The 26227-nt window shown below is 35.6% G+C and overlaps 1 protein-coding gene across 1 annotated transcript in view; it reads left to right on the top strand.

Annotated features, from left to right (window-relative positions):
- Nucleotides 1-25875, top strand: part of LOC130245535 (semaphorin-4B-like) — a 126784-nt gene extending 100909 nt beyond the window's left edge. Inside the window, 10 exon segments of the mRNA XM_056478256.1 lie at nt 663-820; nt 14520-14701; nt 16557-16707; nt 17474-17684; nt 20167-20282; nt 20675-20832; nt 22688-22764; nt 23028-23357; nt 23360-23571; nt 23573-25875. Coding sequence (XP_056334231.1) covers nt 663-820; nt 14520-14701; nt 16557-16707; nt 17474-17684; nt 20167-20282; nt 20675-20832; nt 22688-22764; nt 23028-23357; nt 23360-23571; nt 23573-23794 — 1817 coding nt within the window. The 3' untranslated portion in view covers nt 23795-25875.
- The last annotated feature ends 352 nt before the right edge of the window (nt 25876-26227 follow it).

The raw sequence follows: 26227 nt of genomic DNA, 5'->3' as shown, positions 1-26227 counted from the left end.
ATATTTAATTTTACTATATATTTGATAATTTTATACACATTTATATCATTTATTCACATTTATAAATTGACAAGCTTTTTATTTTAGTTTTATTTATTGTGCTTTTGTCATTTTTATCGGTTCTTCTTTGTAATTTCAGATTTATTACATCTATTTTTCACTCAATATAATATAAGTGATTGAAAAATGGTTTGTGATTTGAAATAGAAAAGTGATTTAGACACTATGATAAAACATCCTGTAAAGCATGCAAGTAAATAGCACACACGTTTTCTGAAAAACCACTGAGAAACCATTTTAGCACAAGAACTATTTATTCATGTAAAGCAAGACTAGAGAGAACAAAACAAATCAATTTAATGTCAGTTTTTACAGTCAAACCCTTTTCGCTTTACTAAACAGTACTCAGTAACAGCTTAATATTTTACCATAAGTGGTAAAGTTGATGAAAGCCACGTATGCAAAATCAATACAGAGCACTTGGATAGTGTAACAAAAGATCTTCTGTTAGTAATTACAACGGAAGATTGTCATGTAAAAGAAGTTTCAGGTGAATGAGTAGCTATATTTAAGACGTAAAGTCCAGATTACTTACAAACACTGCAGTCTCGCTGTACGGTTTGCGGCTTGGGTTGACATTTGTTTTTGTTTTTTTTCCACAGACCCCGCTTTTGTGGGCTCAGCCTACATTCAGGAGAGTTTGCCCAAAGGCAATGCAGTGGGCGATGATGATAAGATTTACTTCTTCTTCAGTGAAGCGGGAAAGGAGTTTGATTTCTTTGACAACACTATTGTGTCACGCATCGCTCGCGTGTGTAAGGTGAGGGACATTTCAGCGTAAACACAATGTCAAAAGAAGCTGAATGAGGGCCTTTTCCCCCTACAGCAATAACCAAACTGCATATATGTACACACACTTATACACCCCACAAAGAAGTGAAAGTGAATACATGCCCTACTATGTATGTGCGTGTTAATATTAGTGCGCAAATGTGGGACAGAGAGTGTGTGCGTGTTCACATGGTCGTGTGATCGCTTCATGGGTCACACCAAAGTGAGAGAGGTCCGCTGCCTTTCAGAGAGATTAGGAGGCTTGTGTTTCAAAGACACATTCCTCAATGCAGAGCGCTCCTTTTACTTGGTCCGACTCCAGTTCTTATCAGTGCTCAGCAAATATTAGCATTCATCCATCGACTTGAGAGGCAGCTGAAAATACACATTACACACACACACAAGCATAAAACACACGTCACTTGCAGCTTATTTCAAATGGGTGAGGAGTGAAACAAGTGGCTCTTCAAGAATCATTGCTTTAAATGATTCAATCAAGTGACTGATTTATTTAGAAATAAGAAAGAACCTGTTTGAGTGAGTTGTTGAATTATTCACTCAAACCGTACGATCGATTGAATCATTAAAAAATTAAGATCTTTTATGAGTCATTGAATCATTGTCACAGTTGATTAGGTCTGACACTGATTCACTAAATGACACTCCCTACTAAGGAGTCACTGGATCATTGATCAAGTCGATTTGTATAAATCATCATTACAGGAATAAAGGTGATTCTTTATGACTTAGACATTGAATCACTGCTTCACATTGTTCAGTCTAACCACTGACTTACCCAGAAGTGAAACAAGTATCTCCCTGCATGTTGGAGTTATTGAACTGTGCACTCAAACACTGAATCCACTGAATCATTTCATTAAAAAGTCACTCTCTTCTTAGTTCAAACCACTGATTCAGTTATTAAATCACTGATTCAATTGCTTTGTTGAAAGTATGATTACATTTAGGATCTAAACAACTGGCTCTTTATTTCGTAAATCATTGAATCACTTCATCAAATGATTTACTCGTAACTGAATTATTCACAAATGAATCAAGTACCTGTTTGCACTGTAAAAAAAATTATTGCTGCCTTAATTTGTTTTGTTGAATCAAATTAACTTTCTAGTTATCTCAACTTGCGTCAATCAAACTGACTAAAATATGAAGTTAATCTTTGGATAACTTAAAAAATGAGTTAAAGCAACATAAAAATATCTATTGTCTTGACTTTTCGTCATTACTTTTTTACAGCGTGTGAGTCACTCAAAGGATTTATACAAACCACTGATTTATTTCAAGTATATTTGATTGCGATCTATGATTGAGCTACTCAATTACTCACTCACACGAAGGGCTCTATTTTAACTGTCTATGCACAAAATCTAAGGAACATGGTTGTTACGCGTTTAAGTTTTTAAGATATTAAAGAGGATGAAACGTAACAATCAGTGAGTCTACTGATGCTGGGTGAATGAGAAAACAACAACCACTTGTTAAGTGAAACAAATTAAGTATTTAATATTCAGTGAATGTCAGACAATGAATAGAGAATGCATTATAAATGTAATGTTATTAATCGAATTAAAGAAAATGGGAGTGTTGCCAAAACAAAGAAATAAATATAACAAAACGATCTAACTAAACCCCAACCCACTAAACTGACTAACCAAAGAAAAATGGAGAAACAAAACCGTAATCTTCAGCACGTAGCTTAACTAAACTTCATAACCTCAAAACAAAATTACACATGTGGCAACGTCTCCTTAAACTAACTAACAAATAATTATTTTAAGCTGCTCACATTACTAGGGTTCTCGTAAAGTACACACTGTTAGCCATTAGCAAAACACAATCTCATATAATCCAATTCTCACAAAGATCGTTCAATTTCTCACTAGATAATACTGAGCTGCACAAGCATATCTAATAAAGCAGTCTCTTGATAAAGAGAAAACTAGAATACAGCAAATCATAAGCAAAACACAGATGAACAGGCTGGCCGACACAAGTGAGGAGTCTGGCTGTAGGCCAAGCGCTCCTGAAGAACAGCGCAAAGCGCACGGCTTTTATACCGAGTGGACCCGGTTCTGATTGGCGTGTCGATGGTGATTGACAGCTCCTTGGACCAATGGTTGCACACCTAGAACCAGCACATGACACACAGCGGAAAAAAAAGAAGAGCACGCAAAACAGAACAAACAAAACATACGTGAAACGTAACAATGGTGCAAAAGCATTAAGCATGTGTCTGAATCTACTTTTGCTATTTTAAAGTTGGAAAAATCCGCTCTGCTCCCTGGCGTATTTACTATTTACATGGTGCACTTTGTGAGTGGAAAAACTGAATGCTTCACTACTAGCGAGAAAACAGTTAAACAAACCATCTGCAGCGAGGATAAAGAATGAGCCTCCTCCATTCTGCCCCTTTACTTTTTCTTTACTTTACTTTTACTCTTTACTCCTTAAATTTCAGAGAAACTCACACGACTGAAGATATCCATTAGCCTACATATTTATTTAGTTTGTTAAGCGCAAAGATTTGTTTCAAAACTATTTCTAAATTCAGTTCTAGTTTCCAGCATACTAAAAAATGAACAATAATAATGAAGTCTGGTCAAAAAAACTATCCAAACACACGTCATATTCTTATACCTAATATGATCCAAAATTAAACTTATAATAAATATAATAAATCATATAATAAATAATACTTCTAATAATAATAACATTATACAAATGCAAATTGTCATAAATAAACTGAAAAAAAGCCCCCCCCCCCCCCCCCCCCCCCCCGAGATGAGGCATGGAGGCAGTGGTTTTTATATTTATGTAGAAGATTATATTTTTGTAACATTTTAATCCTTTACTTTTTTCTTAGGTATTTGTGTATTGCTGTAAATCCTCTGTGTATTAAGCAATGTGTAAGCATTTTGGACCTTCAAAGCCGCATAACTAACGCACTCTGCGCTGGACTTTAGACCAGGTTTCAGTTGGTCAGTGGTGCAGTCTATTTCAGTTCCTCAAAATAGCAATGCGACAACAACGCGCCTTACACACCTCCTTCAAAGACCAGCACACCCATGAGTCCACAAGGTGGCGCAATCAGACTTGCTATTTCATATATTTTAGATATTTCATTGCTAAAAACGTGGTGGAAAAGGTGAAAACTAGAGTTGAGCTGGTCTAAAAATAGCAACAAATCAAGGTATTGCACCTTATTGCACAAGGTGTATGATAGGGCCCAATAAGTTGAGTCATCTATGAATAAATAAAGTTACTTTCTTTATTAGTACGCCGTTGAATCATTCACGCAGTCGATTCAATGAAACAACCCATTTGACACAAGACAATCACCTGTCTGAATGAGAGAGTCGTTGAATAATTGATTAAACTGATTCCTTCAAACCACTGCTTCTTTCAGGATGAAACTAATCACACTGTGAGTTGTTTAATTATTCCCTCCATCAATTTGTTTGAAACATTAATTCAAGAAGACAACATACAACTTTTATTTAGAGGACCAGAAATAGACCAACTAACTGTCTAAAAGTGATATTTCACAATGTTAAAGATGTTTTATTTTAGTGTTGTACAAAATTGTACCAGAATAATTATTCTGACAGTATTTACACAATCCAGATTACACACTTTTAAATTGCTGTCAACTGAGAAAAAAGAATTGCATCCAGATGGTGTATTTAAAGACTGCTAGCTATGACTAGCTGTGCAACGTATGCTAACTTTGGCCTCTTGGTATTTTCAAACTTGGTGATGACAGTGCTGAATTGAAACGTTCACAGATTGACATGTGGCTCATTCGTGAAGGCTTTTCGAACCAGCTTCACTAAGCATAATTAACTAATGCTTTCCGTTTTCACACCAGCTAATTTACCAAGTGGCAGCCGATAGGAGGTTCACGCTCTCCTGTCTTCCTGCCTTGTAATATGGATTATCACACAGGCTGCATGAAATGCCTCCTGACAGTTAAATAGTTGCCATGCCAGGGGAATGTGGCCTGCTTATTTGCATCCAGTACCTTAAACATTATCCCAGGTTCCCTTTTTAGCATGTCCCATATTCCCTCTGCCAGATCCACTGGAGCCCAGCCACGGGGAAAGGATTGTGTTTATATGCATGCATTTTCTGGGTATTGTATCTTATCTCATCTTGTATAGTAAACAAATGTAATGACTCCTGCAAAGCCCATTAGTTGACTTAATTATTGTGCGTTCTGTGATGCAACACGCAACAAAGCAATGAACACAGGCCAGTGCGCAAGTCCTTTCCTATCACATCTTTGCCTTTTCCGAAATTTAATTTCCTCTGCTTGTGCTCTTCATCTCAAAGCAGTGTGTTTGTGCGCGAGGGAGTGATCTGAATTTTAAGAGAGTCTTTAAGTTGCCCCATCTGACCCTGTCTGATCTGAATGCTGCATGATCGGAGTGCAACATCTGCAAGATTCATTTCGCTTCTTGTCTTGCTTCTGAAGTCTGAGAACGGCGTGCGCTCGCTCGCTCGCTCTCGGATTTTGGTTTCTTTTCTTGTTGACTTCTAACTCACCTCCAATCAAGTGTCAGTTTAATATGGATACTGGTGCACTTTTGCACTGATGACCATGTCAAACTCCAGTGGAAACTGTGATGCATGTCAGACTATCCGTTTACGTTCTGCAACAGTTCATTATTGTTTCAAGATTCTTTCTGAATAGCGCCTGGGGTTTGGATTTGAAAGCGTATCATATCGTTTACACTCAGAATGACAATGAGCAGAAGCTCTAATCCTTTGATTTCAAATTTGGAGTGAATGGCAAATAGTATGTGGAAGCTAGTGCAGTGCTTTCCTTGGTTGAATTAGACTTTAGGGTCATTAAAAGCAAATATTATTACATTCTTGTAATGTCTGTTTTGGCATTTTTGGCTTTAAATTTGGCTTTAAATTAGCCTTTAAATTTAAATTTGGCTTTAAATTTGGCTTTAAATGACAGGTCAGTATATTGACAGAAAGTGAAGATGGAGAAAGAAGGGAGAAGTCTGCGATTCAGGAATCAAGCTCATTGAATATTTGTGACACTGCCCACAAGGCTGTTGTCACTGTAATTTAACTTAGACAATTTTAAAGGTGAATTTCTTTGTAGATCTTTTTGCACCCTCAGATAACAGATTTTCAATTAGCTGTATCTCAGCCAGAATTGTCCTATTGGAACACGTTCCTAATTCAGCTTTCATATGATGTAAGAATTTCAGTTTCCGTAAATTGATACATATCACTGGATTTGTGGTCTAGGGTCACAATTATGTCCTGGAGCCTTGTGGATTACTTTGATGCTGCCTAAATATGTGGTGCATCCCAAATTGCATACGTATGCACTATTCTATGCCATTTTTTAGTATAAATAGTGTAAGTGATGCGTTCATACTGAAATATTCTTTTATTTTAAAAAGATTAAGTGCACTTTAAATACCCCGATGACCAGATGATACACTTATTCAACAGTTACGCCCCATTCACACGGGGTGTTAATTGTTGCCAAACTGAATTCTGGATCCGCCTGTGGCGCTTCAGCAGCGTTGCTCACTGTAGAAGTTGGGAAGCGTCAGCCAATCAGATCGCTTTATGCAAATACCCCAGCACAGACAGTAGCCGATTGCAGACTAATTTCATTTGCTGCTGCTGCTGTGACGATCACGTCAGCATCAACTTCAGACACGCCCACCATCAAGCGTTGACGCAGAAGTCCCATGTGAATCGGGCGTTAAAATGAAGTGTGGAATGTTGGATACTTCACGCACTCAACGGTCACCGCTTTGCTAACATAGCAGAAGGGGCGGAGCTTTTGGGCACTGACGTTGGATTACTTTATTTATTATGGATTGTGAAAGCACAATTCTCCTACGATAGTGATTATGCCGTCTCCGGATGGTGCATGCGGTTATACTCATGGCAGGTATTATTTGGTAGTTAGGTAATTTATTTCACTAATTTGGCAACTATCAAATGTCATCAGGGAAACGGTTTGAATTTCCACTGGTCAAAAACATTAGTGTTCCATTTGGGATGACACTACATACAAATACTATGCTGTTGAGTGTGTAAGTGCATAAATGCATAGTACATAAGTGCATAGTGTGCCATTTAGGACACAGCAACAGATTCTAAATCCTCGTTCACATTCATTATGTGATGTCTAGAATGTTTTCTTCCAAAAAGTTATTTACTGAGTCAACAAAATTTTCGTATTATACTGTCTATTAAACATTAACTGTCATTTAAGTAGAATGCATTTGATAAAATTTCTGGTCACGGATTAGATTAGTCATTTTAAATGATGCAGATTTAAATGATGCAGATAATATATTTATGGGCGATAAAATCGGTATCGATATTTATTGACCGAACACCATTGTCAGTATCGATTAAAATCAATTCGGTATGTAATTTCGGTATGAAGCGTTATAGTTTTATTAAAATGTGGCTGCTGAGCGCACGCCTTGGAAGCAAGGCCAATAAGCTTAGAGTGCAAGTTTGTCATTAAGTTTGTAAGTTTGTCAAGGCGTGTGACTTGCACAAAGCTCATATGGGAGTGACGCGCATATGGTGTGTAAGCAGCCCACATGTGAACCGCACGCATTTTCCAGCTGCACCTTGTTCAAAATATCTGTACTTTTCCGAATGCCGCAAGCGCACCACAATTCATGTTAGTTAAACTAACCAATCTGCTTCACACTTTTTATGGAAAATACACATTTCAGTAATAACGGCAGACTAATTACCTCAGACAAACACAGCGCACCCAAACACTGCAGTGCTTTTTACTTTTCCTCCATAAACTTGCATTAGAGCTGCAGCAACGATTTGTCCGTTTGTCATCCGCTGAGAAAATGGTTGATAGTCACCTAGTTATGAGAGATGCCAGGGGAGCGCGAGCGCAAAGCCCATTGTAAATGGTCAAGGAATCTACACGCTTGTCACTTCAGGTCAGAATAACAACACATGCGAATATGAGTTCCGTATTGCAGCAGTGAGAAGATTGTACATAAAAAAGGATGTAAGGATGTCACGAGAGTGGCTTTTTGGTTTCTTTTCTTGTGCATCCCAGCCACTATCTGAAAGATTTTTTTAGAATAGGGGGTAATATAGGCATTCAACTACACAATTTGTAATGTTGTTATATATATTTGAATAATGATGGTTGGTTGCTTTGCTTGAAAGCTCAGATTGGATTATCATAATTTGTGTTGTTGACAGAGTCTGAGGTTTACTGTATCATTATTATTCACACCTTAAATGTTGCTTTGATTGTTCAGTATTTACTCTTTGCACACACTTTGTAACATTTTAGTTATCAAGTTTAAGAGTCTCTATTTGCCTCAGTAATGTTGGTAAATTAAAACAAACTGGTTAAATGACCAAAAAAAATCCTAATATTCCTAAATGTATTGTTAAAAAATATTCAATTATTATCGATATGGAATGATATGAAACATGATATCGTGATAATTTTATTTTCAATATCGCTTAGCCCTACTGTAGAAATGATACGGTACAATTTTTATGACCATCATGGATTATAGAGAAAAGTACAGTGGCCGAGAGAGCTCAATTACGCTCCAAGTTAAAAAGGAAAAAAAAACACATGCAAATACAAAAACACTTACAAATTGAGAAAACATCTTTCACATTTGGACAACACACGCAAATTCTCACACATGCAAATGTTGTCGGAAGACCTCTCAGATATCTGACAACAGCGCCAACTCTAAAATGGAAACAGCCGGGTTCATCAATTTTTAGGGCACCCTGACACTTTTTGAGCTATTTGTAACGCATTTCTGAATTTGCATGCGTGTGTGTTGTCAAATTGAAGAAGATGTTTTCTCAATTTGTTAAATGTTTTTCTATTTTCATGTGTTTTTTCAACTTTCAGCAGTTTCACTAAGATCTCTCAGCCTAAAGACCTGTTCACACCACACCATAGCTCAAAAAAATTGTTCTTAAAATTGTTAAGCAATAAAAGAATGAGTACACAGAACAACAATAACATTAACTAACAAAGAAACTATTTTGTTGGAGTCAGTTTCAAACCATTTCTTCCCCCAGCAAATGAAAAATATAAATATTGATTGGCCCATCAGAATCCATTCTGATTTAAATAGCTTGAGCATTTAAAGGGGCAGATGGCAAAACTATTGCATGCTCTTAGAATAATACTGTCTCCCAACCATATGCAATGCTAAAAGATTCCAGTGACAATACATTTGTACATCCACACCAGATACAACACATAAATAATAAAATCGCATTAAAGGATTTTTGATTCTTGACCTAATCCCCATTAGGACTTAGCTTTAACATATTTCAAGCTCAGGATCTTAGACTTGGGAAATCAAACTATAAAATTGCCTAATAAAATGAGGTAAAAAGCATGTGGCCTTCAGCTGTAGTTTCACATTGCCAAAACTCTGCTGTTCGATGAATAAAGGAGTTTCCCTTTAAAAGGTTTTATTGGAATGTGTTGTTGCCGTCCTGCTGGTAAAGGAAGGCGTTGCCCTGCGTACTGGATTACAATAATATTATAATTAAAGGAAAGCTGATTTTCTTTGGAGAACAGCTGAGATGGATGAATAAATATGGTGCTATTGGGAGCTCTGCTTTACGTATACCTCTGGCTGTCGTTCAGGCCATTTGTGCTTCACATTTGTCTGTTTCGCTGTCCTGCTTTCTTTCAAACTTCTCAGCTTTGATTTGATCTCTCTGACCATTTGTTTTTTCAGGTGTTCGTATGAAGTTCTGCTTGAAGCTGCCCTGAAAAACAAAAAAATATTTAGTTGATTCATGGTGTGGCTTTGTTCTTCTTTACCTGTAGGGTTTATTATCCCGCATCCCTTCCTTTTGGATATTAATGACTTTCTAAATGTCTTTTTCTCTTTAGATCATGTTGGCTATTCGGTTTTAAACTAATATTTGTGTTACATTTAGTTCAACTTGTCTTCAGGAGTTCAGCAGTGTCGTTGTATACATACATGAGCACCAAATTTGGCTTGAACTGAACTGCATATAAGAAAAGTTTGTTTATGAAAAGAAGATTTAGACTTATACTCCCCATAAAAGCTTTTCTTACTTAAAGGTTTTGTCTTGCTTATAGTATAAATATCTATAAAAAATCTCAATTAAGAAGCAGTTTATAGAGAAGTGAAAAAATAAATGGTTTTCATTTCTAAAAAGAGTCAAAATTAAGCAAGATTTTTATTAAAACACGCAAAATAATCTGCCAATAGGATAAGCACAATAAGACTGTTTTATACTATTTTGCTTACCCCACTGGCAGATTATTTCATTTGTTTTAACCCTTTAACTGCCTGCTCTACCAAATGGTTGGCCATGTTTTGACTGTTTTAAATAATAACTATTAAAGTCATTTAAAAAATGACTGTTTTAAATAATGGTTTACACACAGCATTGAAAAAAAAATTAAAAATCACACAAACATAATCCTGTAGCAATACTAAACTTAATTTTAGTTTTATTGTTTAAAAAAAACTTCAAAAAACAAAGATGATTTAGTATTAAAAATGTTTTATTTTGAATGTTTTTAAAAATAAATTGTTCTTACGCTTCATATGGTCAGATTTTTCATACTATATGTACTAATTCCTGTACTGTTACCATAAACCGACATATCAATAATTTGGTAGAGGTTGATATTTCCGAAATTATGGGATCTTTTTCTCTTGGTGGGCACTTAATATTTTAATTTCTTGGTGGGCACTTAATTTTGACTTGCATAACAAATCATTACATTTTGCTTGTTTTGAAAATGCTTCTAGATTTCTGAATGTTTGGATATTGGGACTAGAAACAAGACAAAATCTCAAAGTAAGAAGGGCATTCTCTGCATTATATAACATATATTTTCTATTGTCTGTTCTTAAAGAGATGAAAAAGTCCACACCGTTTACTCACACTCGAGTCGTTCTAAACTATTGAATTTATTTCTTCTGTTGAATACAAAACAAGTTGTTCTAAAGTGTGTGTGTGTGTGTATGGGGGTTGAGCCACCGACATCTAGAAACAAAACAAACAAAAAAATACTATAAAAGTCAATAGCAGTTTTGTTTCCTTCCAACTATATCTTAATATTTGTTTAACAGAAGAAATAAACACAAGAAGTTTTGGAACAAACGGAGGATAAATACATGATGACAGAATTTGTTTTTATTTTTTTATTTATTTATTAAATTTTTTGGGTAAAACTATCCATTTAAGTATTATGTTACATTAAAAACAAAACAGATGCATAACTTTATCCACTAATGGGTACATTCTCATAACTGGCTGTGTTTTCTCTTCTGACGGACATTAAATCCTTAAATTATCCTCGCTTATAAGAACCAGAGTCAAAGCCTTCCTCAGGGCCCCAATCAGAAAAACACACTGCTCTACTCACTTAATGCGCAACATGTGATAGAGGCTGCAGTCCCTGTCCAATTCTAAATCTTTACGTAAGAGAGTATGAAACAGATTTCACTCAATGTTGATCAGCCTTTCCATTGGCAGATGCGCCAGTGTGTTGGCACAGACAGCAGCCTTTAGTTCCCTCTTGTGGTCAGAAATTGTCATAACAAGTATTTGCATATACGTTCATCTTGTTACTTTCACACTTAGAGCTTAACTAAAGATTTTCATGGGAATCAAAGTCATGAACATGCCATTGTAACTGCTTTGTGCAATAAGAAAAAAGCTGAGTTCAGTTTTAAAGTGATATAAAAAATAGAAATACTTAAATACAGGGCTGCACAATTCAGGCTAAAATGAAAATCAAGATTTTTTTTTGCTTAAAATCAATATGTAAAATAAAAGTTAATATGAGTAAGTAGGCTATTATTATTGTCTTTCTCAAACATATGGTAAATATGTAATATTAATAATAATATGTAATATATATGTAACAATAATAATATTAGGCTTATGTGTTGGTTAAAATGCTTTGTATAGACTTAGAATGGTGGACTTGAATAGACTTTAAATTTGTCCTGGTCATTAATGCACAAAGTGATGACATCAGAATACAACTATTCATAATTCGGAAGTAGAATTATTGTGTTTGAGACATATGCTTGCAATCTGCCATTGACAATAGGATTAAACCATTTTTTCACTGGTAAAATGAGACATTTGTCATTATCATCTTGCATTATATTCAGCGTTAGACTAGAGTAGTTAAACATTTCTTCTCATGCACAAAACTCTGTCTTTGCTATGAAAGAAAAAAACATATCAAATGCTTGCCGTAATTATAACTCTAAGTTGTGATACGATCATTTAAGTGATGTGCGCGCTTTTGGTTTCACTTTCACTGCCGAGTGCAGTTCATTTCATGGCTGCTGTCATTTTGAGAGAGAGAAAAAAAAACAAAGGGCTACATGCAAATAATACTTGAAAATATAATTGGCTGAATTGTAGAGATGCTGGATTAAGATCGTGTGGGAGGTCGAATCGAGATCACTATCTTTTTTCGATTAATTGTGCAGCCCTAAACTACACTATTCATTTTTATCGAGTTAGTAGTATAGTTAAGTAATTATATGGTTAAAGTTAAACAGTATTATTAAAAGTTTAATTATTGTTTATTATGTTTATAAAGATATTGAAAATCAACTTTTGTAAGCTGTTTGGACAGAAATGTGTGTAGGTGTAGTGTGTCCACCGTACAGTAAAATCACTACGTAATTCATCACATAGTGCCAGTACAACTATAAAAGAAGCTGCTTCAATTCCGGTTTGCGGACAGGTTTATTTTGTACATTAACATAACGGATGTCTATACAGCAGTGGAAATGAACATGTATCCTGTCACATTTGTCGTACAAAACAGTGAAAAGCTAAACGGGTGTGTGCGTGCGTGTGCATGCGTGCGAACTTTGTAAAAACATTGTGTGTGACTCATCATTGCAGAAAGGCTTGAAAAAACTCTACAACAAATATATCAAATCACAGTTGGGAAAGTTCTTACTGTAGTAAGGGAGATGTGCTACATTCTTGTCTGTCACTGTGCTGTTTATCTATGTAACGCGAGGACTACAGGAATCTCTGGCTCTGGGAATGGTGGGTGGGAAGAACCAGCTCATTTGCAATAAAGACACAGGCAACAAAAACAGCAACAATGTCCAAACAACTCAAAATTTTCTCAGCTTTAAAAAGGTATAATGAATAATCTGATGGTTATTTTGAGCCGAAACTTTACTGACTTTACTGATTCAGTAGACACAAAAAAAGACATATTAAATCTTGAAAAAAGGGCAAAATAGGTACCCTTTAATCAGTTGCTTAAGTGATTTAAAGCTTAATATAATTGTTAAGTAGTGAAAATGACAAGCACATAAAATTACTAAAATTGAAATTATTATAAAATATGTTTTGTACACATTTGTACACACTGTATGTACACATTTTTATACAAGAATAAAAAAGTACGAAAAACGGCAAGCACATAGTTACTAAAATTTAAATGATAATGAAATACACAGTACACTGAAAAAAAATTACTTAAGATTTACTTTAAAAAATCCTCTTAACAATTTGCACTAACAAATTTCAAGTAAATTTTACATTTTTATATCAGATACAATTAACTTGTCAATATCATGTAAAATGTACTATATTTTTAATCTAACACTCCTAAATTAAAGAAGTAAAAGTTGATTGATTATCTTTAATTTTGAGTCTATATTTATTCAAATTAATCAAGTAATGTCAAGTTAGCAAAAGGAACACTGCTTTTTTATTTTTTAATAATTTAAATAAATCTTATATGTTACAAAGTAGTACATCTGTCATAACTTGTATAATTAAAACACACATTTCCACTGACTTGGAATTTGTTATTTCACTTTTAGTTTAAGCGAATTGAACCCAAGAGCAAATTTACTTTAAAAATCCTTACTGATCTCAGACTTAGCGTTAGCATAGCTATGGCTCTTTGAGTGAAGCATCAAACATTCATGTTGAAAAAATGCCAAGCTCCAAAGCATGAGTGCTACTCTTCTGAAAGGTGGTAACCACAAAACTAAAAGCACTTACTTAAAACTCTTCTTACTCTTCAAACTAATGATGATTAAACTCTAACAAGTCTTTCTCTTAAATTTAAACACTCAAGATTACTTTTATTTTCAAAATATTCTACTCTTAATTCAGTCTCATGCAAGGCATTCTGAAAACTACACATCCATTACGACATATCAATTATTAAATTTACTTAATATTACTAAGTTTGCAATGATTAGAAAATATTTAAATATTACAAATAAATTAATATTAATATTTAACTCTTTCAACTCGTTTCATTCATTACATGTAAATGTGTAAATATAAAATATTTACTTAGAAAATTCTAGTTATCCTTGATACTTAATATTACAATTTAAAAATTATGAGAGTAAATTTATTCCATTTTACCACATCGAAAAGTCATTTCTTTCAGTGTAACATTAAGCTGTTTTTGTGTGTTTATTTGTAATTAAAAATCTAATTGTAAATCATATTTAAAATGTTACAATATTAAATAAAAGTTAATCCCATTCAAAATATCAATACATCACAGAATTTTATTAAGAATTAAAAATAATTAAGAATTTTATTAATATTATATAACAACAAAATAACCCTTATTTCTGCATGTATTGTCACAGGGTGATAAAGGTGGAGAGAGGGTTCTTCAGAAGAAATGGACGACCTTTCTAAAAGCCCAACTTCTGTGTTCACTGCCTGACGATGGCTTCCCCTTCAACATCATCCAAGACATGTTTGTACTGACGCCCAGCAAAGAAGACTGGAAGAATACCGTGTTTTACGGAGTCTTCACCTCACAGTGGTAACATATTACGCTTTATCATGCAACAGTATGTTTGTGTTACTTAAACCTTTCAGAAAGAAATTCAGTTTCCATTTCAGTGATTGAACCCTGCCTGGCATTCAACCAGACTCCCTTTGCTGTACTTAGTGTGGGAGTTGTGGCTATTGATTGGAGTGCATTAGCATAGGAGCAAACCATACAGGACAGGCAGGAGATGTCAGCGAGACTCAGAATAGCCTACGCACCTGTTATGTTAAAGACTTCTTTGCATTTTGTGTGCAGTCTGATTTTTAAGGGGTCTGTGTGTTTAAAGTTATTAATTAAAATTAATTTACTCTCTATTTATTCATGATCAGATGGTTATAAACTATAGGTTAGCACAATATATTGTTTCAGCATCAAATATCGCGATGTGAATATCTGCAATAGTCACACTGCAGGATCTGAAATATTGAATGTATATGTTGAGATTATAGTTAAGCACGAGCCACAGAACAGAAAACAGGAGATTTGTGGAGCCACTACAGAATTTAACTATAGGAGTGTGAGTGTTTATCATGTGTTGTGACATTCCTGTTGTCTTATAATTCTATATACAGTATTCACACTTTGGGTCAAATGAAGATGACCCATCTTCACTAAACCTTTAAAATAAAGAACATACATAGAATTTCTATCTTCAAACCTGACCCCTGATAAGGGACTAAGCCGAAGGAAAAAAGTTAGTGATAGGGTGTCACGGTAGCTCAGCGGTTAGCACTGTCGCCTCACAGCAAGAAGGTTGCTGGTTCGAGTCGGGACTCGAACCAGCAGCCTTCTTGTTGTGAGGCGACAGTGCTAACCACTGAGCCACCGTGACACCCCTGATTATAGTTTGTTTATTATATTTTAAGCATGATTCACTCCCCTAGAAAATCATTTCAATCAGTCTAAATTAATCACTTTCCAAATAGAGCAATTCAATTCATCTGGTGAAATTGAATTTATATAGCAATGAAGTCAAATAGCAACATCGCATAATGCAGAAAAAATATTTACAGTGGAACTCAGAATTACTAAACCCCCTTATTTATTAACCCCTTTTATTTTTTTCCCCAAATTTCTGTTCTGTTTAGCGGAGAGATTTTTTTAACACATTTCTAAACATAATAGTTTTAATAACTCATTTTAAATAACTGATTTATTTTATCTTTGCCATGATGACAGTAAATAATATTTGACTAGATATTTTTCAAGACTTCTTCTTCAGCTTAAAGTGACATTTAAAGGCTTAACTAGGTTAATTAGGTTAACTAGGCAGGTTAGGGTAATTAGGCAAGTTATTATATAATGACGGTTTGTTCTGTAGACTATTGAAAAAATATATAGCTTAATGGGGCTAATAATTTTGACCTTAAAATGGTGCTTAAAAAATTCAAAACTGCTTTCATTCTAGCGGAAATAAAACAAATAATACTTTCTTCAGAAGAAAAAATATTATCAGATATACTGTGAAAATTTCCTTGCTCTGTTAAACATCATTTGGCAAATATTTCAAAAAATGTTAAAAAATTCAAAGGGGGTTTAATAATTCTGACTTTAACTGTATATCGCAATTTTTCCAGTATTGTGCAGCACTATTATAAACCTTTACCAGTTTCTTCTGTTGCACTCAAAAGAAGATATTTTGAAGACAGCTGTAACCATTCACTTAGCAGGAAAACAAATACTATGGAAGTCAATGATAACTTTTTTCAGTTTTTTATTTTCAGTGTCATTTGAATTATAGAGTGAATGATGTGTTTTAACGCAGAGAAACAGTAAGACTGTGGATCACTGTCTGGGGATTATGCATATGCAGACTGAATGTAATGAATGGTGTGTTTGTGTGCAGGTACAAAGGTGCTTCAGGAAGCTCAGCTGTATGTGCTTTCACCATGGACCAAGTTGAAGAGGCGTTTAATGGACGTTACCGGGAAGTTAATCGCGAGACGCAGCAGTGGTACACCTACAACCATCCAGTGCCAGAACCCAGACCTGGAGCCGTAAGTGTCATGCTTTGTTCAAAAGCATGTAGATGAGACAGAACAGTACAGAGTCTGAAACATGTTTAAAATAATAATAAAGAAAACATATCAATGTATCAATGCCCAACCATTCTTTCATCAGCACTCTTTCTGTAGTTTTGAATTCATTTTGTTTCCCCAAGATATACAGTTGATGGCAAAATTATTAACCCTCTTGTAAAAGTGTTGATCTTTAAATCTGTCTCGATGTTTAACAGAACAAGGATTTTTTTACGGTGTTTCTTATTATATTTGTCTTCTGAAGAAAATAATTTCTTTTTGTTTGGCTGGTATAAAAATATAAATATTTAATTTATATTAATATATAAATATAAAGTTTGAAACAGTTATAACTACATATAGGCTAGCATATTTCAGGTATGGATTGGCTTGTTTCTTGCGCACAACGTGTCTGAAGAGTGAGGAGGGAGCCGGTGGTGAGGGGTGAGAAGGGTGCACGACTTATTTGAGGACCGGGAGGGAGACGCGTGATTTCCAGGAGATTATCACTCATTTGCGGGCATCCGGGAGTCTCTATGCATTTGCGGGAGACTCCCGGAACTTCCGGGACACTTGGGATTTCTGTATTATCAACAGCGACACTGGCAAAATACCCAGCTGATTCAGTCGTTGCCTAACAACATAAAAAAGCGCACCAAATATCACTGAGTCAGAGATGCCATGAGACAGGCAGAGACACAGTGCAGTGTTTCTGAGGCATCTATTTTTTTCCATCTTCCCACAGTGCATCACTAACACGGCCCGAGCCCAAGGGATCTCCTCTTCCCTGCACATGCCTGATAGAGTCCTGAACTTTGTGAAAGACCACTTCCTCATGGATAATGTGATTCGCAGTCAGCCTCTGCTGCTGAAACGAAATGTGCGCTACACGCAGCTCGCTGTGCACAGAGTACAGGCTCTCCACAAGACCTATGATGTGCTTTTCATTGGCACAGGTGAGCACTTACACCAGCACATATGCATATGGAGTGTAACATTCTCAGCATATTCAATTCAAGTGTATTTGTATAGCGCTTTTCACAATAGAGGGTGTTCCAAATCATTATTACCTTAATCAAAATCAGGAAAAGGTAAAGTATTATGAAGGGTGGACAGTACAAGCTGGTTAATCTGTACAGATATAATGCACCTTTTTCATCTGTCTATCCATCAAATTTTTTATAATAACATGTATATTAAGTGATTTTTGAAGGACCATGTGACACTGCTGAAAAACTGTGACATTTACAGCCAAAAAGTAAGATGAAAATCAGTTTATAAAGTAAAATTTGTATGAAAAGTGCAAAAAAATATTATTATTAATTAATATAATATTAACAATATTATTATGTACAAAAGTAATGATAAGTTTAATAACAAGAGGATATTTAAATAATTAGATATACACCCAAAAATCAACAATAACTCTCTATTTACTCAGCCTCAAGTGGTTCCAAACCTTTGAGTTTCTTTCTTCTGTTGATCACTAAAGTAGATATTTTGACTAAAGCTGAAAACCTGTAACTATTGACTTCAGGAAAATAGGAAAAACAAATGACAGAATTTAAATTAATGGGAGAACTATGCCCTCAATAAATATATTTTTAAAGCCTGAAATACAGCTGAAATCAGAGTTATTCTCCCCCCCCCCCCCCCCCCCCCCCCCTTTAATTTTTTTTTCTTTCCCAAATGATGTTTAACAGAGAAAGGAAATTTTAAAAGTATGTCTGATAATATTTTTTTTCTTCTAGAGAATAGTCTTATTCGTTTAATTTCGGCTAGAACAAATTCAGTTTTTAATTTTTGTTAAAAAAACATTTTAAGGTCAAAATTATTAGCCCCTTTAAGCTATTTTTTTTTTTCGATAGTCTAGAGAACAAACCATCGTTAAACAATAACTTGCCTAATAACCCTAACCTGCCTAGTTAACCTAATTAACCTAGTTAAGCCTTTAAATGTCACTTTAAGCTGTATAGAAGTGTCTTGAAAAATATTTAGTCAAATATTATTTACTGTCATCATGGCAAAGATAAAAGAAATCAATTATTAGAGATGAGTTATTATATAAATATAAACTATTATGTTTAGAAATGTGTTAAAAAATCTTATAATTTTTTTATATTATAATAAAATATAAAATAATTCTGAATAATTCTGACTTGTTCATCTTAAAATAGTACTAATGACATAAAAAACATGTATTATTTATGTACAATAATTGAGACAAAATTAGATTCAAAATATAGTCAACAATGAAAATGTAAATGAAAACATGAATGAAAAAACGTATTTATTGACTGTCTTAGTCCTATCACTTTAAAACAACAAACACTGTACATATTTAGGCTAAAACACTGCTTTATTTATTCATTTATTGAGGTCTACTTATTTGTATGTATGTATTTTTGTACTTTCATTTTAATTGTCTTTTATTTCTGTAATTTTACTTTCCAAAAGGAATCCTCATTTCACTTAACACGTTTATAATGATAATAAAGATTGTTAACAAGTGTTTAATGATTAATGAAGGAATTATAATACTTTGTCTCATTATTTCACCTTCATTCACAAGTAGCAGGGTTTTTACAGCTACTTTATATTTCTGTCTATTGCATCCCGTCCCTGCGGTTATACCTAAAAACACGTTCTCAAGCCGCCTTTCCACTGCACGCGACAAACAACAAGCGACAGACCAGAAGTCACTCATTTCCAATGAAGAGTAGTCCAGGAGCTGCGTGGAGTTCCGATCATGGACCTACTTGGACAACACTGAAATACATCACATCTGGTTGGCCAGTCTCATACGTTCTACTCGCAGGAGTTCAAATATTTCAATGTATCCGCAGCTCAATTCGGATCCAAATTTTCAGCATACAGAGACGATCGGAACTCCATGCAGCTCCTGGACTACTTTCCATTGGAAATGAATGACTTCCGGGCTGTCGCTTGTCGTGTACACTAGAAAGAAGGCTTTACTCCTTTAGTGCAGTGGCGGTATGACTAAGGCAGTAATGCTCCTTTTAAAGTGTCACCCACTGTATATTCTTTTTATAAAGGTATACTTTTTAAAAACTCAGTGAACCACGACCTGAAGGTGGACATTTTTCCAGTTAATAAGAACGAGAGTTTATCAAAAGCTCTTTTACTTGCTTGAAAAGTATCAGAGGGCAGAAACCAATTAGTAGATTTTATGTAACCGGATTTTCAGCGTCTTATTGATCATTTAGAGGACTTAAAATGTATGCATCAAATAGTGCGTAGTACAAAGAATCTTGTTTTTCTTGCAGCTTCAAAGTGTTCTCTTCATTTCCCACTAAGCTAGACTTCATTTCTTAGCCTTGCTGAATGGCAACAAGCCACTTTCCACTTGCAGCATGTCAACAAAATGACCCAAGCCCTCAAGCACATCATCTCACATCACTTTGGCTTATGTTTTAGATGACGGCAGGATCCACAAAGCCATCAACGTTAAAAACAAGATGTATATCATTGAAGAGCTGGTGATTTTCCCTGAGCCTCAATCCGTACAGCACATCGAACTAGATGATGAGAAGGTACTTCATTTTCTTCTTAAACTCATTTACATTCTTTGTACTTGTTATGCACACTGGAGAACGTAATGCTTTACTGAAATGACTGCGTGGCCGACAAAGAGACCCTTCAGCTGTAGAGATATAGAGGCCTGGAAAGGAGATAATTGCGTCCATGTTTTCTCTCTTGGGAAAAGCGAACAGATGGGAAACAAACAGTGTCTGCTCTGTCTATACTCTACTCTGTCTATGTGTTACATTGTAGGATTTATTTTAAAAAGGATTAATACCGCTGTCACTACAATTATCATCTATTAGCATTTGCTGTATGTGTACCAAGCTGCTTTCTGCACTGGAAGTATGATTGTTTGTTTTAAGAAGGTGTCTCATTTCTGTTGTGTTTGCATTTCCTACAGGGACTGTTGTTTGTGTCCAGCTATTCCGGGCTGGTGGAAATCCCTCTTGCCAACTGCTCCAACTACCAGAGCTGTGGAGAGTGCGTGCTGTCTAGAGACCCTTACTGCGCCTGGACAGGGAAGCAGTGTTCTATTGTCAAGCATGCGTCCGCTAAGAGGTTAGTATATTTATGTTACTTGTTGAACTACTGCATGCACACCAGTCAGTATATTAACAAGTTTAGAAAATGCATGAATGCAAGTACGACAGGAAAAAAGAAAACAAAAGGAAATCTACTAATGAGTCTAATATTATTTTAAAACAAATATAATATAAATATATAAAAATATAGAAAAATTGAAATGAAAAAAATCATTTATAAACCTCAGAGTATATAAATGTAAGTTATTATTTTATATACAGTTGAAGTCAGAATTATTAGCCCCCCTCTTTATCTTTTTCCATAATTTCTGTGGCGGAGAGATTTTTTTCAACACATTTCTTATCATAATAGTTTTAATAACTCATTTCTAATAACTGATTTATTTTATCTTTGCCATGATGACAGTACATAATATTTGACTAGATATTTTTCAAGACACTTTTATACAGCTTAAAGTGACATTTAAAGGCTTAACTAGGTTAATTAGGTTAAGTAGGCAGGTTAGGGTAATTAGGCAAGTTATTGTATAATGATGGTTTGTTCTGTAGACTATTGAAAAAAAAAAAAAATTTTTCAAAAATTTAAAAACTGCTTTTATTCTAGCCGAAATAAAACAATAAGACAATCTCCAGAAGAAAAAATATTATCGGAAATACTGTAAAAAAAATCCTTGCTCTGTTAAACATTATTTGGGAAATATTAAAAAAAGAAACAAAAAATTCAAAGGGGGCTAATAATTCTGACTTCAACTGTATATCATGGATTTTAAACATAATATTTTAAATATTAACCAAATTTACATTAAATTTTACTGATATTTAAAAAGATTTTTGTTTGTCCTTGACACACATTAATTAAGACTTTCAGGCTTGTTTCTGTCTGCATTTTGGATGCACCATATTATTTAGATTTGACAGCATTAACATATAATTATTTGTGTCATAATCAGGACACTTTAATATTTAAATTATTTTCAGCCTTTTTTTTTTTTTTTTTTTACAGAATGAATAAAAGGCTATCATTATTTTGAAACCAATATATGTTTAACATATATTGAACATTTTTAAATTGAAATGAAAAAAAAATGAATAAACATCAGAGTATATAAATGTAAGTAATACATTTATAAATATCGTGGATTTCAACCGTAATATTTTAAATATCAACCAAATTTACATGAAAATTTTACTGATATTTAAAAATATTTTTTTAATTAAGACTTTCAGGCTTTTTTCTCTTTGAATTTTGAATGCAATATTACCTCAATTTGACAGCATTAAAACATAATTACATTTATTATAATCAGGACAGTTAAACTTAATCATTATTACAGAATTAATCAAATCTATCATTTTTTTTCACTTTTGAAACAAATATATGTTTAAAAATATTTTTAAAACTATAAAAAAAAATCTGGCTTTTTTTCTCTGCATTTTGAATGAACCATATTATTTCTATTTGACAGCATTAACATATAATTATATTTATTATAATCAGGACAGTTTAAGATTTAAATAATTTTCATTTAGATATATATTTTTACAGATTAAATAGAAATAATTTATTTAAAATTAGATATGCACAAACACCACTTTTTGTAGAACATTTTTAGAACTTTTTTGTAGATCATTTTTGGTATTTGCCAATACAGATAACTATATATTAATTTGATCTGTTCTCTTTTTTTTACACAATATTGGGCTGAGAACCCAAAAGATAATGAAACATGTTGCTATTAATGCATTCTAGCCATATAAAAGTATTATGTTCATTTAAAAAAAAACTTACTAACCCTAAACCTTTGTATCTTTTGAAGTAATTCTTTTATAAATATTAAATTTGAGCCATAACTCTGATTCTTACTTTCTAGTCAATGGCAACAAGATGTAGAAGATGCCAACACTGCTATTTGCAAAATGTCCAGTCCCCGTTCAGGAAGACCACGTGAGTAACAGCCATGCTTTGAACACCTAAACTCGCATGATTCAATATTTGAAGACTTTGTTTCAACCAACCACAAAGTAGCACCGAGTGCATGAGGCTTAGGCAAGCTGTGCCTGTTACAAAAAGCACTATGGCATTTACATACCGCCTCTCGCAACAAGCTGTTAGTCTGCAAGTAATTGAAGGGGTTGCACGGTGGTTTGGAAACATGCAAGTTTAATGTTTGATTTATTAGTAACTAATAAAACCATCTGACCCACAGGTGTTCCCAGCGTGCCATGTGGTAGAAATCCCAGCAAACACATTTACAGTTCTACCCTGCAAACTGCGATCCAATTTAGCTGCTAGACGATGGGAGTACAGTGATACCGCCGAACGTTTTGTCTACCCAAGTCCTGATGGCGGCCTGGTGGTTGTAGCCCAAGTGGACAAGCAGGAAAACTACGCGTGTTGGTCCGAAGAAGGCAACTATCGGCAACTTCTGGCCAATTACTGCGTTAAAGCAGAGCACGAAAGCACCACCCTGACTGGGCGTTCCAGAACACAGCAGGTGACCCAAGGAGAGGCCATTATTCTACCTGGCGAAACGTGGTCACCACAAAAACCAAAACATACTGGAATGAGCTGATTGTTGTGTGTGCCTTACTTGTGTTTTCCTTAGTGGTGCTGTCACTTTTTGTGGCGTACAGGAATCGAGATAGGATGAAGTCCATGTTGAAGGAAGGCGAGTGTCCTAACATGCAACAGAAGAAGCCGCGAATTCCAGGGAAGCACACGGAAAGCCTTCCGTTAAACGGCAACAACATCCCGCCCTTCAGTGTCTGACCACAAGGGCTACCAGACTCTTAATGACAACTACATCTGTAGCACTCCAACCCACGAGTGCTCCTCTCCCGAAAACAGCAAGAGCTTCTCCGAATCTGAAAAGAGACTGTTGACTGTTAACTTAAAGGAGAGCCATGTGGAGATATCACCCACTTGCCCGCGGCCTCGGGTACGACTAGGTTCGGAGATTAAAGACTCCATTGTTTAAGTCGATATTGGGAAGACTGTTAAAAAATAGTGGCCTCTGAACTGAACAGCACCATGAGAGGGACAGACTGAAAATCGACTGGAAACGTAACCATCACTGGGTTTTATTTTGCACTTTGTCTCCTCTCATTTTGTCTTGGTGATCTGTTCACATTTCTCAGTCACTGCCAAGTCTGTGAAGCACCCAGAGCCACGGCGAGCGGGACGCAAGGTATATAGTACAGTACGATGGGCATTTTGCGAGGCACGCCGTTCCAGTCGTCCCGCCCAGCACCTGTCCGTCCCAAAATGTCTGGTGGCATCTGAGTGAAAGCAATACGATGCCCTCAGGGTTCACTAACCTGTCATGCTCCCATCTCATCCCACGTAGAGTTGGCCGTCCTGCGAACGAGAAGACGAAAAGTCCAATTTTAGTTGTGCTAAACATAGTGCCTGACGTGAGATGATTAGCTGACATTTCAACATAATACTTGAGGTGTAGTGAAGCTTTGATGATTTATGCCAAACCTCAAGCGCAGTGTATCATCACAACCTCAGCACATATAGCAGGCATACTATGCAAATCACTTAAAGGAGAAGCATTATGTAGAGAGCTAACAAACAGCACAGCTGTCCTAGTACAATAAGTGATGCCACGACCTCAGTATTCCACACAGCTTCTCAGAGGTACACACATGTTAAATCAAGTATGCAAGTGAGATTGAGGTGTATAAAGAGCCCGCTGTGGGGTTTCAGTGTGTAGAGGACTCCAAAGAAGGCATGTTAGCAATACTAGGAGTATGTCCAAGGCAAAAATGACATTCTGATGATACAGAAATGTGAATGTTTCTGATCTTTATTCCCCCAACTGAAATCAATTGCAATCAGTAATAAGAGTTATAGATCATTTAAAGCAGTGGTTCTCAGCCATTATGACTCTAAGGCCATGTTTACACCTAAGATACAGTTTTGCAAAACCAATCACAAGTGGACGATGTGAAATACCAATGATAATTCATATCTTTTTAATTTAGTGACTGATTCGTTTGAATTTGTACAATCACATCTGTACATTTTAGTATGATTTGCTCATCCCCTTAATGAGGGCTAGGTTTAGGGATGGTGTTTGTGTACATACCTGCCAACATTCAGATCATAAAATCTGGGAGAATTTATCCTGGTGCGCATGAAGTGAAGAACGGGGGAGGGGGTTTATTGGTGCGGGCTAAGTGAAGCGGGGCGAGAGGTGCGCGCGAACTGAAGAGCGGGAGCGGTGTGAAGATGGTTGCGCGTTGGGTTCGGTGCACATAGGGACTGAACCAAAAAGTGGGGGGGTTGCTGGGTTGGAATTGAGGGAGTTTTCCCGGAGACAGAACATTACGGGAGATTGGCGGGAGATGGGTCTGAAATACGGGAGACTCCCGGGAAAAACGGGAGTGTTGGCAGGTATGGTTTGTGTAGCTGAGGCCAGTTAGTGAAGTACTGCGCAGGTAAACCTCCCTCCTCTGACCTCTAAAGGTGCTCTGGCGACAGACGCTAGAGGACATGGTCTTTAGCCTCCTTGTTAGAGCAACCGACACCTATGTGGAAAGTCTCCGGTTTGATCCTTGATCGGAGCGGGTTGGGTGGTGTAGGACCGGCGGGTTACATTTAGTGGCACACCTCCTTTTCATATCATACTTTTTATTTACTTATTTATTGCTTCGACTTTTTTCTGACAATATGTAAAATGGTACGTTTCCTCATGAGAATTTTGACCACTTCAACCGTGCATTCAACCATTATTAATAATTTCTTACATGTATATAATGCTTTTCTGGACACTCAAAGCACTTTACACATTTTTGGGGGGAATCCCTTCATCCATCACCAATGTGCAGCATCCACCTGCATGACACGTCAGCAGTCATATTGCGCCAGACCTCACACCACACACCAGCTGATGGGTGGAGAGGAGACAGAGTGATGAAGTCAATTATGATATGTGGATGATTAGGAGGCCATGATAGACAGAGGCCAGTGGGCAAACTCAGCCAGTATGCTGGGGTTAAACCCCTACTCTTTTTTTAAAGGGCATCCCGGGATTTTTAACGACCACAGAGAGTCAGGACCTCTGTTTAATGTCTGATCTAAAAGATGGCGCTCACTGAGCAGTATAGAGTCTCCATCAATAAACTGGGGCGTTAGGACCCACAGAGACCGCAGATTAAGCGCCCCCTGCTTGTCTCACTAACACCCCTTCCAACAGCAACGTTAGCTTCAGTGGACGACCTTGTGAGAGTTGCAGAGAGTTAGCTGCAGGCTTATTTATTGTTTTTCTAGTATGAACACTCAAGCGGTCAAATGCATTCAAACAGCCAATACAAACTCCTCTTTGCATAATGAACTAATTTTTAAACATTACAGGGCATTTTGTTGAAAAAATGCTAACCAGATTGGATTTAAAACTTACAGT

The sequence above is a fragment of the Danio aesculapii genome, chromosome 18, assembly GCF_903798145.1.
Source record: "Danio aesculapii chromosome 18, fDanAes4.1, whole genome shotgun sequence".
NCBI lineage: Eukaryota > Metazoa > Chordata > Actinopteri > Cypriniformes > Danionidae > Danio > Danio aesculapii.
Note: the sequence above shows the minus strand (reverse complement) of the source record. Positions and strands in the feature narration are given on the sequence as shown.